The 15,835-nt window shown below is 39.0% G+C and overlaps 1 protein-coding gene across 28 annotated transcripts in view; it reads right to left on the bottom strand.

Annotated features, from left to right (window-relative positions):
* Nucleotides 1-15,835, bottom strand: part of stxbp5l (syntaxin binding protein 5L) — a 546,418-nt gene that overhangs the window by 301,327 nt on the left and 229,256 nt on the right. For all 28 annotated transcript variants that reach the window (XM_087992753.1, XM_087992749.1, XM_087992757.1 and 25 more), the window contains exon 6: nt 10,237-10,300. In XM_087992753.1, the coding sequence (XP_087848879.1) occupies nt 10,237-10,300 (64 nt within the window). The remainder of the gene's footprint in view (nt 1-10,236; nt 10,301-15,835) is intronic.

Consider the following 15,835-nt stretch of genomic DNA (forward strand, 5'->3'; position numbering starts at 1 on the left):
TGCATGAATTGATCCACCAACATGTTTCTACAGCAACGTCTAATATTGCACTCAAATGCAACTAGTTAGGCAGCTTACAGTCTGGTATAAATAGATATTCTTATATATATTAATATATGTACACATATACATCTGAATGTATATTTACCTGAAAATGCACAGAGGATCCTTGAACTGGTACTAATTTGCAGGCCTGCCAGAAAGAGTCATCATTGACAGACCAAGTATCCCTAACCACTTCCACCAACTCCTTCCAATTTTTAACCCTCAACCATTTGTTTTTCAGATGAGAATCAAGTTAAGTGTAGTTGAAAGTTTCCAGCTAAATCCAGATTTGTTACGTTCAGCTTTTGCCCTGACGTTGTGATTGCATTCCATGCATGGAGTACTTGCTATTTGATTTACAGAAAACATGGAGAGTTGACTGGCAATTTACATTTTAATGTATAATATGACAGGACTAAATATAAAACTTTGTAACTTATGAATTGCCCACAGATGATGCAGATGCATTTTTTTTTAATTGACAGAAAGATTTTCATCAAGGATGGATTTTACTTTTAATCACTTGCCGCCATTTATATTCAGAAATTCAGGAAGAATTTCTTTTAAAGTCCTGGCAATCGTATTAACGTGTACTTTGAGGTATTTTGTTAGTTTATGAAAAGTCTGGTTTTAAAAAATGCAAAGCTTACAAACTTACTATTTGTTCAATAAAGGGTATATGTTGTGCCTTGGCATTCTGGACAATTCAGGGCAGAAATTTCCTGATTCGGTGGAATTGGATTTGAAAGTGGGACCTGGAGCAAAAAACAGAGAGTAGGAAATTTGGTCAACACTCCAATGTGCTCTCACCTCTGGACAATATCAGTGAAGGCAGGTGCCCAGTGGCAGGAGTGGCAGGTAGACAGTTAAACCAATGAACTGTGGGTTTAACAAAGGGATGAAGACTCTGCTGGGATTCACCATGCTGGAACTGCCCCCTGCTGAGTGGTGGTGTCAAGCAGCTCTGTGAAAGTAACCTCCCAGCAGCAGACTGTGTGGCCATCAATGATGAGGCTATTGTGCTAGTGCAAACTTCAGAACTTTAATAAACTGTTCACGGATTGGAAAAATCAAAGGGCAACAAATTATACAGGAATTGGAGCCAATTGGCTGTGCCTGAGTAAAAAAGGAGTTGAAGCTACAATAACAAAACTGCTTTAACAACTGCTTGATAACTGGCTGCATTATGCCACAAAGCAGAAGAGCTGAAGGAGGTAACTGCAGGAAAGTTGTGTCTTCAAACAGACAGTCAATGTCAAAAGTAGCAAGGAACAAGAAAGCTATTTCTGATAAGAAGGCAAACTGCAAACTTGATGATTCCGGGAGTAGTAAGTACTATGGGGGGACCGTATCTGAAGGATCATCAATCATACCTAACGATAAATTTGAAGTATAGAAAACACTACAAGAATTCAACTCCAGGATTCTTCAGTAGCAAAACTTCGAAGAACAACACTGTACAAGGATCAAATCTTTGACACATCCAGAGACAGATGCCACAAAAACAGAAATAGCTGGAAAAACTCAGCGGGTCTGACAGCATCTGTAAAGAGAAATCAGAATTAACATTTCGGGTCAACTGACTCTTCCTCAGAACCTGACAGACAGATGCTGCTAGTTGGAATAGTAGCTAAATCCCACCATTAATTGGGTAATAGCCAAGCTGGGTTATGTAGGAGTGGCCTGTACGTGTTTATACCAAAATACCCATGACGGCTTACACAAAATGGCCAACAAATAAAGAAGGCAGCCTGTCCCAGCATTAAACCACGAAATGGCTGAAAAGAATTAAGCAGGACAAGCAGCCTATTTTAGGCAGTTTTGATAACAGCATGCCCACTAGATGGATAAGTGATTAATGCCAGCTTCATTAATGAAAGAATAATTGTTCTAGAAAACAAATAAACATCGGGTGTGAGATAAGCTGCAAGGACAACAGCCAAAGTTATCTTGTAGTAATCAGTTTTTGGAAATAGCTCAGAACATTAAAAACAATGTTCTAGTTAAAGATTCTTCAGAGAATCACAAGGGTAGTTTTCAACATAAAGATAGATACATATAACCAAAGCAAAATACAAGAATTAAGGAAAAAGCATTTAAATCTAGATGTTAAGATTAATTAGCTTTAGAAAACAACTTCGCTTATGCCCTGAATAAAATAGATTGTTCATAGTCCACTAATCACAAAGTGCTAAACTTTACACTTTATAACCAATATCATAACTGAAATCAATATTACAAGTCATATAGCCAGTAGTTAAAATTAACTGTCTCTTGTATTTTTACATCTATTATTAGAACAGTGGGAAATATAAAAGGAATAACTGAATTTGATAGCACATGGCAGCACATGGAATACGATGAATTCAAGCTGTCCTTAGAAATAAGTCAGCCTGAGACAGACGCTAAGGAGTATAGCTAGTAACGATAGAATGTGAATGAATAGGATGCATAGGAAGATCCCACAGCCTATAGATTATAGTGTCTGTTGAACACCATAAGATCATGGGAACCCGGAGCTTTCCACAGGAATGCCCATCATTGATTAGGTGTCTCATAGAATTGGGTGCACGGAGCAAGAGGGAAGGACATAGTGACCATGTTCTATGTGATGATTGTAACTCAAAATGTACAAGAATACTGCTTTTTACTGTAAAATCAGAGCCTGTGATTGATCTCTCTTCTGATCTGAGCTAAAGATTAAGCAAATAATTGAGTTTGTATGTCAAGGCCAGATTTGGAAAAGATCCTTTGGCCCTCGACGTGCTTTAACCAGTTTCTGCTTGATTAAACATCTCCACTTGGGGGATCCAAGATGGCGGCGACCCAGCAAGTCTGAGTCTAGAGTGCTCCTGGAAAAGCGCAGCAACACATTTTCAGCTCTGATCTCCAGCATCTGCAGCCCTCACTTTCTCTCTATAGTGCTCCTTCCAAGACTTGGGTAAAGTTGGTCACCCACCCCCACCACACTCACCAAATCATTTAAAATAGCTGTTTAATTTAATTAGTTGCTTAGTATTAAATTTAAACAATCTAATCTTTAGTAAAAATGACCAAAGGGAAGGGAGTCCGCAGCTCTCAGCAAGCAGGAACCCCTCCCCCACCCTCTCCTGCTGCAGCAGAGGCGTCCACAGCCCCCCCGGGGGACTTACCTATGGTGGCAAGCCTTGTGGAAATCATCTCTAAACTTGATGCGAAGATCGACGCTTTCATTGAAGAATCCCGAAGTCGATGGGACTCACTCTCGGCCGCGCTGCAAAAGCACGACTGAGACATTAAAGAAATCGAGCACCGAGTTGGAGGGGCGGAGCTAAAGGCCGCGACCTCCGAAACTACAGCACAATCGGCCGTGGATCGGGTCCGGACTCTCGAACAGTGAGTCCGGACCTTAGAGAATCACATTGATGACCTCGATAATCGAGGTCGTCGAAAAAATATTCGTTTGCTGGGCCTTCCCGAATGGGAAGAGGAAGGCCAGCTTATAGCGTTTCTTGAGCAGTGGCTGCCACAGCTTTTAAATCTGGAGGCTGGATCAGGCCAGGTAAGGGTGGAATGAGCCTACCGGGTCGCAATATGCGGGCCTGGCTCGAACCAGCATCCCCGCCCAGTCCTGTTCCGGCTGCAGAGCTATAGGGAGAGGCAGATACTCCTAGAAGCTTCTCGAAATCTTGGCAAAGATTCCCAAGCCATGATCTATAAAGGATCCAAGATCATGTTATACCAGGACTTTTCCCCAGCTCTGGTCCGAAAGAGGAAGGCATTCGATGAGGCAGAGAAGTGTTAAATATTCAGTACTCCTCACACTACCCAGCGACGCTATGCTTTAACCATGAAGGATCCGGGTATAACTTCGGATCGCCAGAAAAGGCTAAGGAATTTTTGGACTCTCTTAGATAAATTGTAAGAGATAATGGATGTTGGTTTGTCTTTCCCCCACTCTGGTTTATATCCCCCCCTTTTTCTTTTTTTTAACCTTACTGTTTAATATTATCTTGGGGGTGGGGAGAGGGATTTATTTATTTGTTCTCTATTTAACGATTTTCTCCCCCCTTGGGTTTTTTTTATTATTCTATGTATGTATGTGGGTATGTATATATATATGTGTGTATATATATATATATATATATATATATGTATGTATGTGTATGTGTATATATATATATATATATATTAAATATATATATATATATATATATATATATATAAGCGGGGGGTTTAGTTAATGTTGGTGGGGGGAGGTGGTTACCTTATTCTATTTTACCTCTGTCTCTAGGAGCAGGGTTGTTTTCCCTTGTTATTTTGTATTATTATATTTAATTATTATTTGTTGAGGATGTAATTTTATAGTTATATATGTTTATACATGGTATTAACATTACCAAATATATCCAGGTGTTGGTGTGGGTGGGGGGGGGGGGGGAGTGGGGGTAGGATGCTCACTGTTAACTCGAGCTTTGTATTATATCTGAATTCTCCTCATCCTATTGAGGAGTGCCTGGGTCAAGGGTGGGGCATTGGTTGGGAGAAGATACGATGGACCTTTGGAAAGGAAGTGACACCCCCTGGGAACAAGGGGGAAAATCTCCATTTAAATACGTTTTTTTTTATTATTTAGAAATAGTTTTTTATTATACTGTTGTGAGTGTATTAGAGAGTCTTTATTTTTGTGAATTTTATAGGCTCTATGCTCGGGATGTTCTGGACAGGGTTCCCCCTCCCGAGGGGTCTCGGATTTGCCTGGATGATTATGGTTGATCAGTCGGTTATGTGGTGCACCTGGAATGTCAAGGGGAGTAATTCGCCAGTCAAAAGGAAGAAAATATTATCAAATCTTAAGAAAGAAAGAGTTGATATAGCTCTCCTACAGGAGACACACCTGTTGGATAAAGAACACTTGAAATTACGACAGGGTGGATTTGATCAGGCCTTTTCTTCTTCTTTTAGCTCAAAATGTAGGGGAATTGTTATTCTTGTTCAGAAGAATTTCCCTTTCAAAATCCTAAATCAGATAAAAGACAAATCTGGACGATATATTTTGATTAAAGTCCTTATAAATGGAGAGGAATATGGGATTTTAAATTTGTACTGCCCCCCGGCACACCCCTTTAAATTTATAACGGAAGCCTTTTCAAAATTGATGGCTCTTGGTGCCCGTCATACAATTATAGGGGGAGACTTTAATTGTATTATGGATCCGGAGATAGATAGGATTCCCAAGAGTACTGCAGGAGTATCTCCCAGATCTAGACAATTGGTGGATCTGAACAAAGAATTAGGATTAGTAGATGTATGGAGATGTCTTCATCCACAGGGCAGAGATTTTTCTTTTTACTCCAATCTACATAAATGTCATACCAGAATTGATATGTTTTTTGCCCCCTCGATTTTCTTAAATTCCATATCATCCTGTAAAATAGGTAGTATAGCAATTTCCGACCACGCTGCTGTATATATGGAAACCAAGGCGAGGAACAACGGGATATCCCCTCGGCATTGGCGTATGGACCCCTTCCTAATGAAAGATAGTAAATTTGTAAAGTACTTCTCTCAAGAATGTAAAACTTTTTTAGAAATTAATTTAGGTACGGCTAGCAACCCATCAATGATGTGGGAGACCATCAAAGCTTACGCGCGAGGTTTGATCATCTTCTACTCAGCGACCTAGAAAGAATTAAAGGGAGAACAACAGTGTCTGCTCGAAGCTCGCTTAAAAGCAACTGAAACAGCATATGCTGATAGACCTTCTATTATTAAATTGCAAAGGATTACGGCCCTTAGGACAGCTCTAAACACTACGCTTACCCAAACGGCTAAGAGAGAAATATTATTTGCAAAACAAAGGTTATATGAATTTGGCGACAAACCGGGTAGATACTTAGCATTTCTTGTAAAGAAAGAAAAGGCCCCTCAAACTATTACGTCTATCAAGGAAAGTACGGGTATTTTGACTCATGATCATAAAAAGATTAATGCAATCTTTAGAAAATTTTATTCTGATTTATATAAATCGCAGGATTGTGAAGACAGGACTAGGAGGATGCAATCATTTTTTAAAAATTTGACCTTTCCAGGCCTAACTCCGGAACAGGTATCGGTCTTAAATGCTCCCCTAACAGTCCAAGAAATACTTGATGCCATCAGGCAACTTCAGAGCGGTAAGGCGCCGGGCCCAGATGGTTTTAAAGCTGAATTCTATTAAGAATTTACAGAAATATTGGCTGGTCCACTTATGGACATGTATAACTATGCATATAGTCAGGGCTGTCTCCCGCCTTCGCTGAAAGAGGCAAATATCTCTCTTATGCTTAAAAAAGGAAAGGATCTAGAAGATTGTACGTCATACAGACCAATATACTTGCTAAATGTAGATTTTAAAATCCTTTCTAAAACGTTAGCATTGAGACTAGAAAGGGTACTGCCACATATTATAAAGGAGGATCAGACGGGGTTTATTAAGGGCCGTAATCATCCAATAATATTAGAAGGATTTTGAATATGATTCAAGCCTGCCATCAGGGAAAGATACCAGGAGTAGTAGTTTCATTAGACGCGGAAAAGGCATTCGATAGGGTTGAATGGTCATATTTGTTTTACACATTGGAAAGGTTTGGCGTTGGAAAGGTGTTTACCAAATGGGTCTCAACATTGTATAGTGATCCCAAAGCAGTTGTGGTTACCAATGGAATAGGTTCGGATAGCTTCAGTGTGGGTAGGGGCTGCCGTCAGGGATGTCCTCTCTCGCCATTGTTATTTACGCTAATAATTGAACGACTAGCAGAAGCTATACGAGCTGATCCTAATATAACGGCCCCGAGGATTGGTACAGGTAAACATAAAATTACCCTTTATGCAGATGATGTTCTTCTATTCCTCAGTAATCCTCTGATGTCCGTACCTCGCTTAATCCAAGTTATTAATACATTTAGCGCATTCTCAGGCTATAAAATTAATTTCTCAAAATCGGAGGCTATGCCAATGGGTGGTCTTGCTATGATACCCCACTTAGTGGGCGGATCCCATTTTCCCTTTTGTTGGTCCCTGGAGGGTTTCTTATATTTAGGAATTTTTATTACCCCAGTATTTGGTCAGTTGTATAAGGCTAACTTTGTGCATTTACTGGAAAGGATAAGGCAGGACCTCCAGCGATGGGGAGACCTTCCAATTTCCTGGTTGGGTAGAATAGCACTTATTAAAATGAATGTCCTGTCCCGTCTCCTATACCCTATGAGAATGCTTCCGGTGATGCTGCCGAGGCTGGCACTATGTAAATTATATGGCTGGTTGGGTTCCTTTATCTGGAATCATAGACGGCCCCTCATTAAGATGAAGAAGCTACAGCTTCCACAGGCAAGGGGAGGATTGGACTTCCCAGATTTTAGGAAATATCAGTTAAGTTCCCTATTAAGTTACATAGCTGACTGGGTCTTGTCTGATCCACAATCAATCTGGCTGGACATCGAGGCTTCTCAAGTAAAATACCCACTTACTAACCTTTTATTTTCAGACAAGAGGAAAATCATTACGGATCATCGTAAAAACCCTATAATACTAAACACAATTAAAGCTCGGAATATAATGCGGCAAAATGAGGGCAACTCACATAAAACATCCCCCTATGCGCCGATAGTGGGAGCATGGGGATTCCAACCGGGGTTTACAGATGCCACTTTTAAACTCTGGAGATCCAGGGGTATCTCATGTCTAGGGGACCTATTTAAAGATGGGGTCCTGATGTCTTTTGAACAGCTGCGTCAGAAATTCGGATTACCTAATGGAGACCTCTATCGATACTTCCAAATTCGAGACTATATACAGAAGAAGACTACGTTATTAGATAGTCTTTATAAATCAGATAGAGAATGTCGAGTACTACGACCAATGGGGGTATCCTCCATCAGTACTATTTATCATTTACTACATGATGAAGTATTGGGAGATATGGACAATGTGCTTAAAACATGGGATCAGGATTTGGGACTAGAAACCTCTATAGAAACATGGAATGACATTTGGGAAAATGCCAGAAGAATCACCATCTGTAACAGAACTCAGGCTATCCAGCTGAAGATACTTCATAGGGCCCATATAGCACCGGATCGATTGGCAAAATTTAAGGCAGGAGTATCTCCAATGTGTCCCAAATGTAAAATAGAGGTGGGTACTCTTGTACAATGCCTATGGACCTGTCATAAGATCCGTAGATACTGGACTAAAGTAGCAAGTACCCTGACAGAAATTTTAGGAACGGAAATTAAAGTGGACCCTGTATCTCTCCTTTTGGGCTTTTCAAACTTTCCCTCCCTGGACATGTACGGGAAGAGACTATTTTTTATTCTCCCTTTCTGTGCAAGGAAAAATATTTTGGTAAACTGGATGGCTGAGTGCCCCCCGGACTTTCAAATTGGCACAGATTAATTATGGAATGTATTGCCCTGACTTCCTTACAAATATGGTGCAACGAAAGACCGAATTATTTTATAAAATATGGCAGCCCTTCTTGCATTACATAAATACAGATATTTCGGCTATCCGAACAAGGGCTTTTATTTAATTGAGCTTACGAACCTGGCTGGTCCGGGGCCCCTTAGGAGAGGAATCCCGCACGATTACGGGTTTTGTTACATTTGATGTTAACACATTCCGAGCATGTATCTCAGTACCCAATTTCTATGTTATCCGTTGTTTTTTTTTGTTTTTTTTTTCTCTCTCTCTTATTTGAATAATGTAAGAGACTTAAATATACACTCTGGTTAATTGTAGGTTAGCTTAGTAGTTAGAACTGAAAATGTGTTGCTGGAAAAGCGCAGCAGGTCAGGCAGCATCCAAGGAACAGGAGAATCGACGTTTCAGGCATAAGCCCTTCTTCAGGAATGATTAGTAGTTAGTTGAGTTTTGTTTTTTTCTCGGTATTTTTCTTTTGTTAAATTTTGGCTATTGTATATTTAAGATTTAATTATATATCGATGTTTGTACTTGAGAGTTTTGTTTATTTTTGTAAACTTGTAAAAATGTTAAATTTCTAATAAAAATATCTATAAAAAAAATTTCCACTTGCTTGAATCCTGCCTGCCTCCTGAATCTTTGCCCCCAGTCTGGGTGTATAATCCTACAGGCTATGAGGCTTAACTTGCTTACTTAACTGGTCTTATTTTGGTTGCCAAATCCAATAAAATTGAAATAATTCTTTTCAGTATTTGATTGTCTGTGAGATATTGTAATAAGTGGCTGAATTAAAGGTAGCTCTGATAGTTTACCCACAACATTTTATGGAGATGTAAGGCCGAAACCAGAGGGTTTTCCTTCTGCTTTGACAGCCCTCTTATATTGGCGACTTTTCATTTTCACAAAGTTAATCATGTTTCTAAGAATGCCTCCATGCTGAGGTGTTCTCTTGCTTATATACCAACCTCAGCTACATTCACCTCTCTAAAATTCTACCCTCTTTGAAACTTGTGCATTAACCAATTTGTTTTTTTTGCTCCACTGGATTTGAAATGGTCAAGACATGTATCATGCTGTTGAAGAGTTATTTTAGAATAACTAACAATAGAATGTCTCCATTGATCAGGAAGATAGTGATGAATGCTCATGAAGTTAGGTTAAGCTTAAAAATTACTAAAGGGTACATACTGTACTTGGAATGCCTTTTGTTTTATACACTCTTATTGAAATAGAGTTAATAAATTATTTTAAAGCAAAATTAGTTACGTGACAATGGACAGGAAGCTGGAAAATTCAATTGGAACAATATTCTCAAATGGAGGAAAATACCAGAATAGACTGTTGCAACATTCCATGGATTCATTAGATAGAAAACAAGTTAGAAGTGATGTGCATCTATTTATTGCTTTGTAGGTCTAAACATCTGTTGAACTCACAAGCAAAGTAAAGGAAAATATTTAACTCTATCGTAAGAGTGAAAACAATAAATCATTATGAACTACTTAACTTGCTTTTTTTTAAAAGAGGATTGCCCCTTTAGTTTAACCATTAAAGCAGAAATAAGTGTTGTGATGCTATGAAGATTTAATATTTAATGCAATAAATGTGAAAATAAACAGATATCATTAATGCATTTTGTTTATTTACCTTAATTTTTTTATTTGGTATTCAAAAGCCCAAATAACTCAGCTGAAGTTCCTGAACAACAGAAAAAAACATTAAAAAATGTTATTATTCTTTCTTACTTACTTTCCCCTCGTCCCTTGGACTGTCACTTAAATGAACAACAGGGCCAGGGTGAGTTTTTGTAGACCTGCAAGAAAATATATAATTTTCATAACAAAAAAAATTGAAAAAATAAAACTTGATTTAAACAAAACAGACCAGCATTACTATGTGGTTTGCAAGATCTGCAATTACTCATTGTATATTGTAGACCCTTCTACAAATAAGTTTTCCCTAAGCTGAAATGATTAAGAGAAAACATTCATTGAAAAATAAGTGGTGCAACAAAATCAGCTTAAAATGCAATAAATTTTCTGCATAGAGATTATGAAAATGAAGAAGGTAAAATGCCCTTGACAGAATAAAAGCAAGGAGAGGCAAGTCAATCAGGGATACCCCTTCTCATTTCGTAAGCACAACAGTGGTCAGCCAATGTCTGTTGTAGGTATTGGCACAAGGGAAGCTCCAGCAATAATGGTGCAAAGTATTAAGGGTACAAATTAATATAATTTGTTACCTCTTTTTGTGTTTGATGCTGACACAATAATGTAATTTGAGTACAAGGAGTATGTTTATGCCTGATCTTTCATAGAACTATGCTATCTTCATATACTACTGTTTAAATACAATGTTATTTTGGTCATTCTTTTGGAATATGTTGGAATGAATTCTATACTTGACTAGAAACATAAGAATCTTCGAGGAGAAAGTGAGGACTGCAGATGCTGGAGATCAGAGCTGAAAATGTGTTGCTGGAAAAGCACAGCAGGTCAAGCAGCATCCAAGGAGCAGGAGAATCGACGTTTCGGGCATAAGCCCTTCTTCATGCTTGTCCCCTGAAGAAGGGCTTATGCCCGAAACCTCGATTCTCCTGTTCCTTGGATGCTGCCTGACCTGCTGCGCTTTTCCAGCAACACATTTTCAGCTCTAGAAACATAAGAATATCAGGAATAGCATGAGTACACCATATAGCTCATCAAGTCTGCTTTGCCATACATTACCATCATGAATAATCTTCTGTTTCAATGCCACCGTCACACCATCTCAGAGGTAAATAAAATTCTATCTTCCCTAATCATTCAATGATGGAGTTTTCACAACCCTCTGGGATACAGAATTTCAAAGGCCCACAACTATCTGAGCAAAAAAACTTGTCCTTGTCTCAGTTTCAAATGATTCCTCCACTTTTCCTGAGGACGTGCTTTTGTGTTTTAGATTCTCTAGTAAGGGAAAACTACAGTCTACACTATCCAGCCTATCAGAATGTTGTTCGCCTCCATTAAATCACCTGTCTTTTTTCTAAAGTCCGTGCAGTAAAAGACAAATCTACTTAGCCTCTCACCATGGAATGATCCTCTCATCCTAGGAACCAAATTTGTTAACTTTCTCACATCTAAAGCAAGTGCATCCTTGCTTAAATATAGTACCCAAATATCTAGTACTATAGGTACACTATACAACTAAAGCCAGATGTTTTCCAGTTCTTTTATAATAAAAGGTGACTTGTAATTTGCCTTCCTAATTGTTTATTGTGCCTGCACGCTAACATTCAGTGCTTCTTACACAAGTATATTCAAGTGTGTCTGAGCATCAACATTTAACATCTTTGAAAATAGTTTTCTGTTTTTCTATTCTTATTGCTAAATATTGCTGAACATTCCTACTGGTATTCCCACATAATATTGCATTTGCCACCTTGTTGTCCACTCGCTTAACCTCTCTACATTTCTTTGTGATCTCTTTCAGCTATCCTGACAGCTTAAATGGGATTGAAATAGACACAAAATGGCAATGTCACTTGTAATCCTCTGTATCCAGGTTCAATCCCACCACAGCAGCTGATAGAATTTAACTTTTTTAAAAATGGGATTAAGTTCTCAGTAATAGTGACTACAAAGCCATCATTAATTGAAAAAAGTCATCAAGTTCACTAATGCCCTTTAGGGAAGGGAATCTGCTGGTCTTCCCTTGTGTGATCTACATGCGACACTATAGGCAGCAAGTGCCATTGTCAGAGATGCCAATACTCTATGAAAAAGTAAATTAAAAACAAACCTGTATATATTACTCAGTGATTGTGTCCAAATCATTAATGTAAATTGTAAATAGCTGGCACTCCAGTGCTATTCCTTGCAGCACTCAACTAGTTGCAGCCTCAAAATTTGAAAATGTTCCATTTATCCATTCTCTACATATTAATCAATTCTGCCTTCAAGCTAATATATACAGAATTGTTACAGCGAAGAAGGAGGTCATTCGGCCCATCATGCCTGTGCCAGTTTTTCTAATGAATATCGCACCTAGTGTCATTCTCCCACCTTCTCCTTATTTATCCAGATCTTGTGATGATGATTTTGTTGGAAGGGTTATTTAGTTTCTCTTTCACGGACTGTAGTTACTGTGTAGAAGTCCTTATCCTAATGCAATACAATTATGTTTACTCCTTAGGATCAGGTTTTAGACTCTGGATTCTTCTAATTTTATCAAAGGTTTAGCTTTCTGTTCATATCTCCTTCATAATCTGTATAAATAACTATTCAGCCTCTTCAACCATATTTTTCCTTCTGTTTTCTGTGAAGCTTAAACCTCTTGTTGTATCAATGCTTGTTTGAAACCTGGCTTGAGTCCTTTCACTATAGCATCACTACTGGCATTGCTAACTAAAAGGACTGAGAAGCAAATCACAGCTCCTGTCCAACTCAACCTGTTTTTTCAGGTTTGTCATTCTCTTGAAACTTGCAAAACTTAAGCCAGTGCTTCTGTGGTTGCGCCTGTTTATTCTGATCTGTTTTACATAGATCCAAAACTCCATATAAGCTGGCATCTTTTCATTGAATTGATGATAAAGAGCTTGTAGTTCATCCTGCTTCCTTTCTTCCTCTTGCAGCTCTTCATTCATCTATGTGAGACAATAGACAATAGGTGCAGGAGTAGGCCATTCAGCCCTTCGAGCCTGCACCGCCATTCAATATAATCATGGCTGATCATTCCTAATCAGTATCCCTGTTCCTGCCTTATCTCCATAACCCTTGATTCCACTATCTTTGAGAGCTCTATCCAACTCCTTCTTAAATGAATCCAGAGAGTGGGCCTCCACTGCCCTCTGGGGCAGAGCATTCCACACAGCCACCACTCTCTGGGTGAAGAAGTTTCTCCTGAGCTCTGTCCTAAATGGTCTACCCCGTATTTTTAAGCTGTGTCCTCTGGTTCGGCACTCACCCATCAGTGAGCTGAGCAGAGGTCTCCCCTAAATCTTAGAGATGGGAGTCTCACGTTTGGATTTATCCTGAACTGAATGTTCAGCTTTTCCTTCTTGAATCTTCCTTTGTTTCACCACAGCAGAGTTTTGTTTTTCGCTCCATTAATTGAGAAGCTAGTGAAATTCTCCATTCCTTTTTTCTCATATTCAGCTCTTTTCATGTTTCTTGAATAGCTATTGCAGTTTCTGTTGTGTCTCTGATATCTAATTACTTGCCTTAATTGTGACTAGTATGAAATCACGCTATGCTGTTATACCAGAAATTGCTGGTTTATCATTGGCTTTGATATAGAACAACTATGATATCCTGGTGAATCGATTTGCACACCATCATTAATGATCCCGTAAGTGAAGTGGGTGGACTGTTGTATGCTGAAAGTTTTACTTTGGTAGGTTTTCATCATTGGCACAATTGTTTTGCAGGAGTACGTCATTCACATTTTCTCCATGTCAATCTTACTCAATAATGAATAGTCACCAGTTTTCTGAGGACAGATAATTTGGAATTTTGCAAATGCTTCAGACAGTGCAATATTACTGATATTTTTCCACGAGATTGGCTGTGAAACATATGGTCATTATTTTTTGATTAATTGTTTCCATCATCAGATTTTTGTTTGTCGATCACTTCATGTATACACCTCAGGTGGATAGCAGATGGTCTTTACTGTAGCTAAAAGAAATTCTTTGTGCATGGTCATTTTAGGTCAGTGCATGGTTTTCAAATTTGCATCATGCTTTGGTGTAGACCACTGCCTCTGCTGTCACTGCTGATTGAAAGCTGGACATTTCCTTGATTGCATGCAGAAAGACAATGTTTGGGTCTCCTTATGAATGTGCTGAAAATGTGTTGCTGGAAAAGTGCAGCAGGTCAGGCAGCATCCAAGGAGCAGGAGAATCAACGTTTCGGGCATAAGCTCTTCTTCAGGGCTCATGCCCGAAACGTCGATTCTCCTGCTCCTTGGATGCTGCCTGACCTGCTGCACTTTTCCAGCAACACATTTTCAGCTCTTATCTCCAGCATCTGCAGTCCTCACTTTCTCTTCTTATGAATGTGTCAACTGATAAGTTTGTACTGGGACCTGTTAACTTTGTTGATATTGCTTTGCACTTAAGTACACCTTCTAGTAGCTACATGATACTACAAGTCTTTAGTTTGCTTAGAAAACTTGCCTAGAAGTTGGAGACGGATGCAATTACCAACTAAATATTTAATGCCACATCTGAAAAATCACATAATGAGCACTTTTCTCTGCATCTGCTCACAAAGTCATCTGTGAATTTTGTAGGGTTCTATCTAAATGATTTGAATGTTAGTCAACAGATTTAGGAGTTCAATCTAACTCTGAATTAACCTTCTAATGTGGTCCATATCTCTTGTGGATCTTTCAGTTGTTTGGCCATTAATCCTAAAATATTAAGTATGTACAGATCCAGCATTCTCAATTGCTAAGCAATTCTTTATGGTGTATTTTTCTGTAATGGACACACTTAAATCGAGAAATCATAACTCTAAACACTGTTAAAGATTTCAAATTTTATTAGGAGGTCCCAATTTGTGGTGATTCTGATAATATGTCAATGATCTCCTGATCACTTGCCTTTGTTAGGGACTCTAAACTTTGTTAGGGACTTGTCTGCTTACCTGTAAACTGTATTTTCAACACTCCAACACTACGTTGAACAAAGACATCAAGAACAATTTAAGACAGTTGACAAATTACTGCAGATGCTGGAATCTGTCCCAAAAACAATAAATGCTGGTGATCACAGTGGGTCAGACAGCATCCATGGAGAGCGAGCAAGCTAATATTTCTAGTCCAGGTGACTCTTCATCAGAGCTAAATTGAAGTGTGAAGGGGACATATCTTGGGAGGAGGATGTGGGGGCAGTGGGTGTAGAGTGCTGGTGGAGAAAAGATGTTGATAGTTCAGGTTAAGTAACAAAATGTCAGAATGGCAGAACAATGGTGTGTCTCCTGCCAAACTTGAAAAGAGAGTAACCGGGACGGTGGAGGGAGAGGAGGACTTGATAATAAGCTAAAAGAAAGGGAAGAAATGGGAGTTGGTTCACAATTTATACGTGTGAACTCACTAGTAAGTTCAGAAGGCTGTAAAGTGCCTAGTCTGAAGATAAGATGTTGTTCTTCCAGTTTTTGCTGTGATTCATTGGAACACTCTAGCATGCTGAGGACAGACACATGAACGATAGGATGCTGTGCTAAAATAACCGGTTATGGGAAGGCTGGGGTCATGCTTGTGGACGGATTGGAGGTATTCCACAAACCGGTCACCCAGTCTGCATTTGGTTTCTCCAGTGTAGAGTAGGCCATATTGGATGCAGCAAATACAATACACAAGAATA

Source organism: Chiloscyllium plagiosum, unplaced genomic scaffold (genome assembly GCF_037043375.1).
Source record: "Chiloscyllium plagiosum isolate Xiang-an unplaced genomic scaffold, Cpla_swu_hap1 HiC_scaffold_12, whole genome shotgun sequence".
NCBI lineage: Eukaryota > Metazoa > Chordata > Chondrichthyes > Orectolobiformes > Hemiscylliidae > Chiloscyllium > Chiloscyllium plagiosum.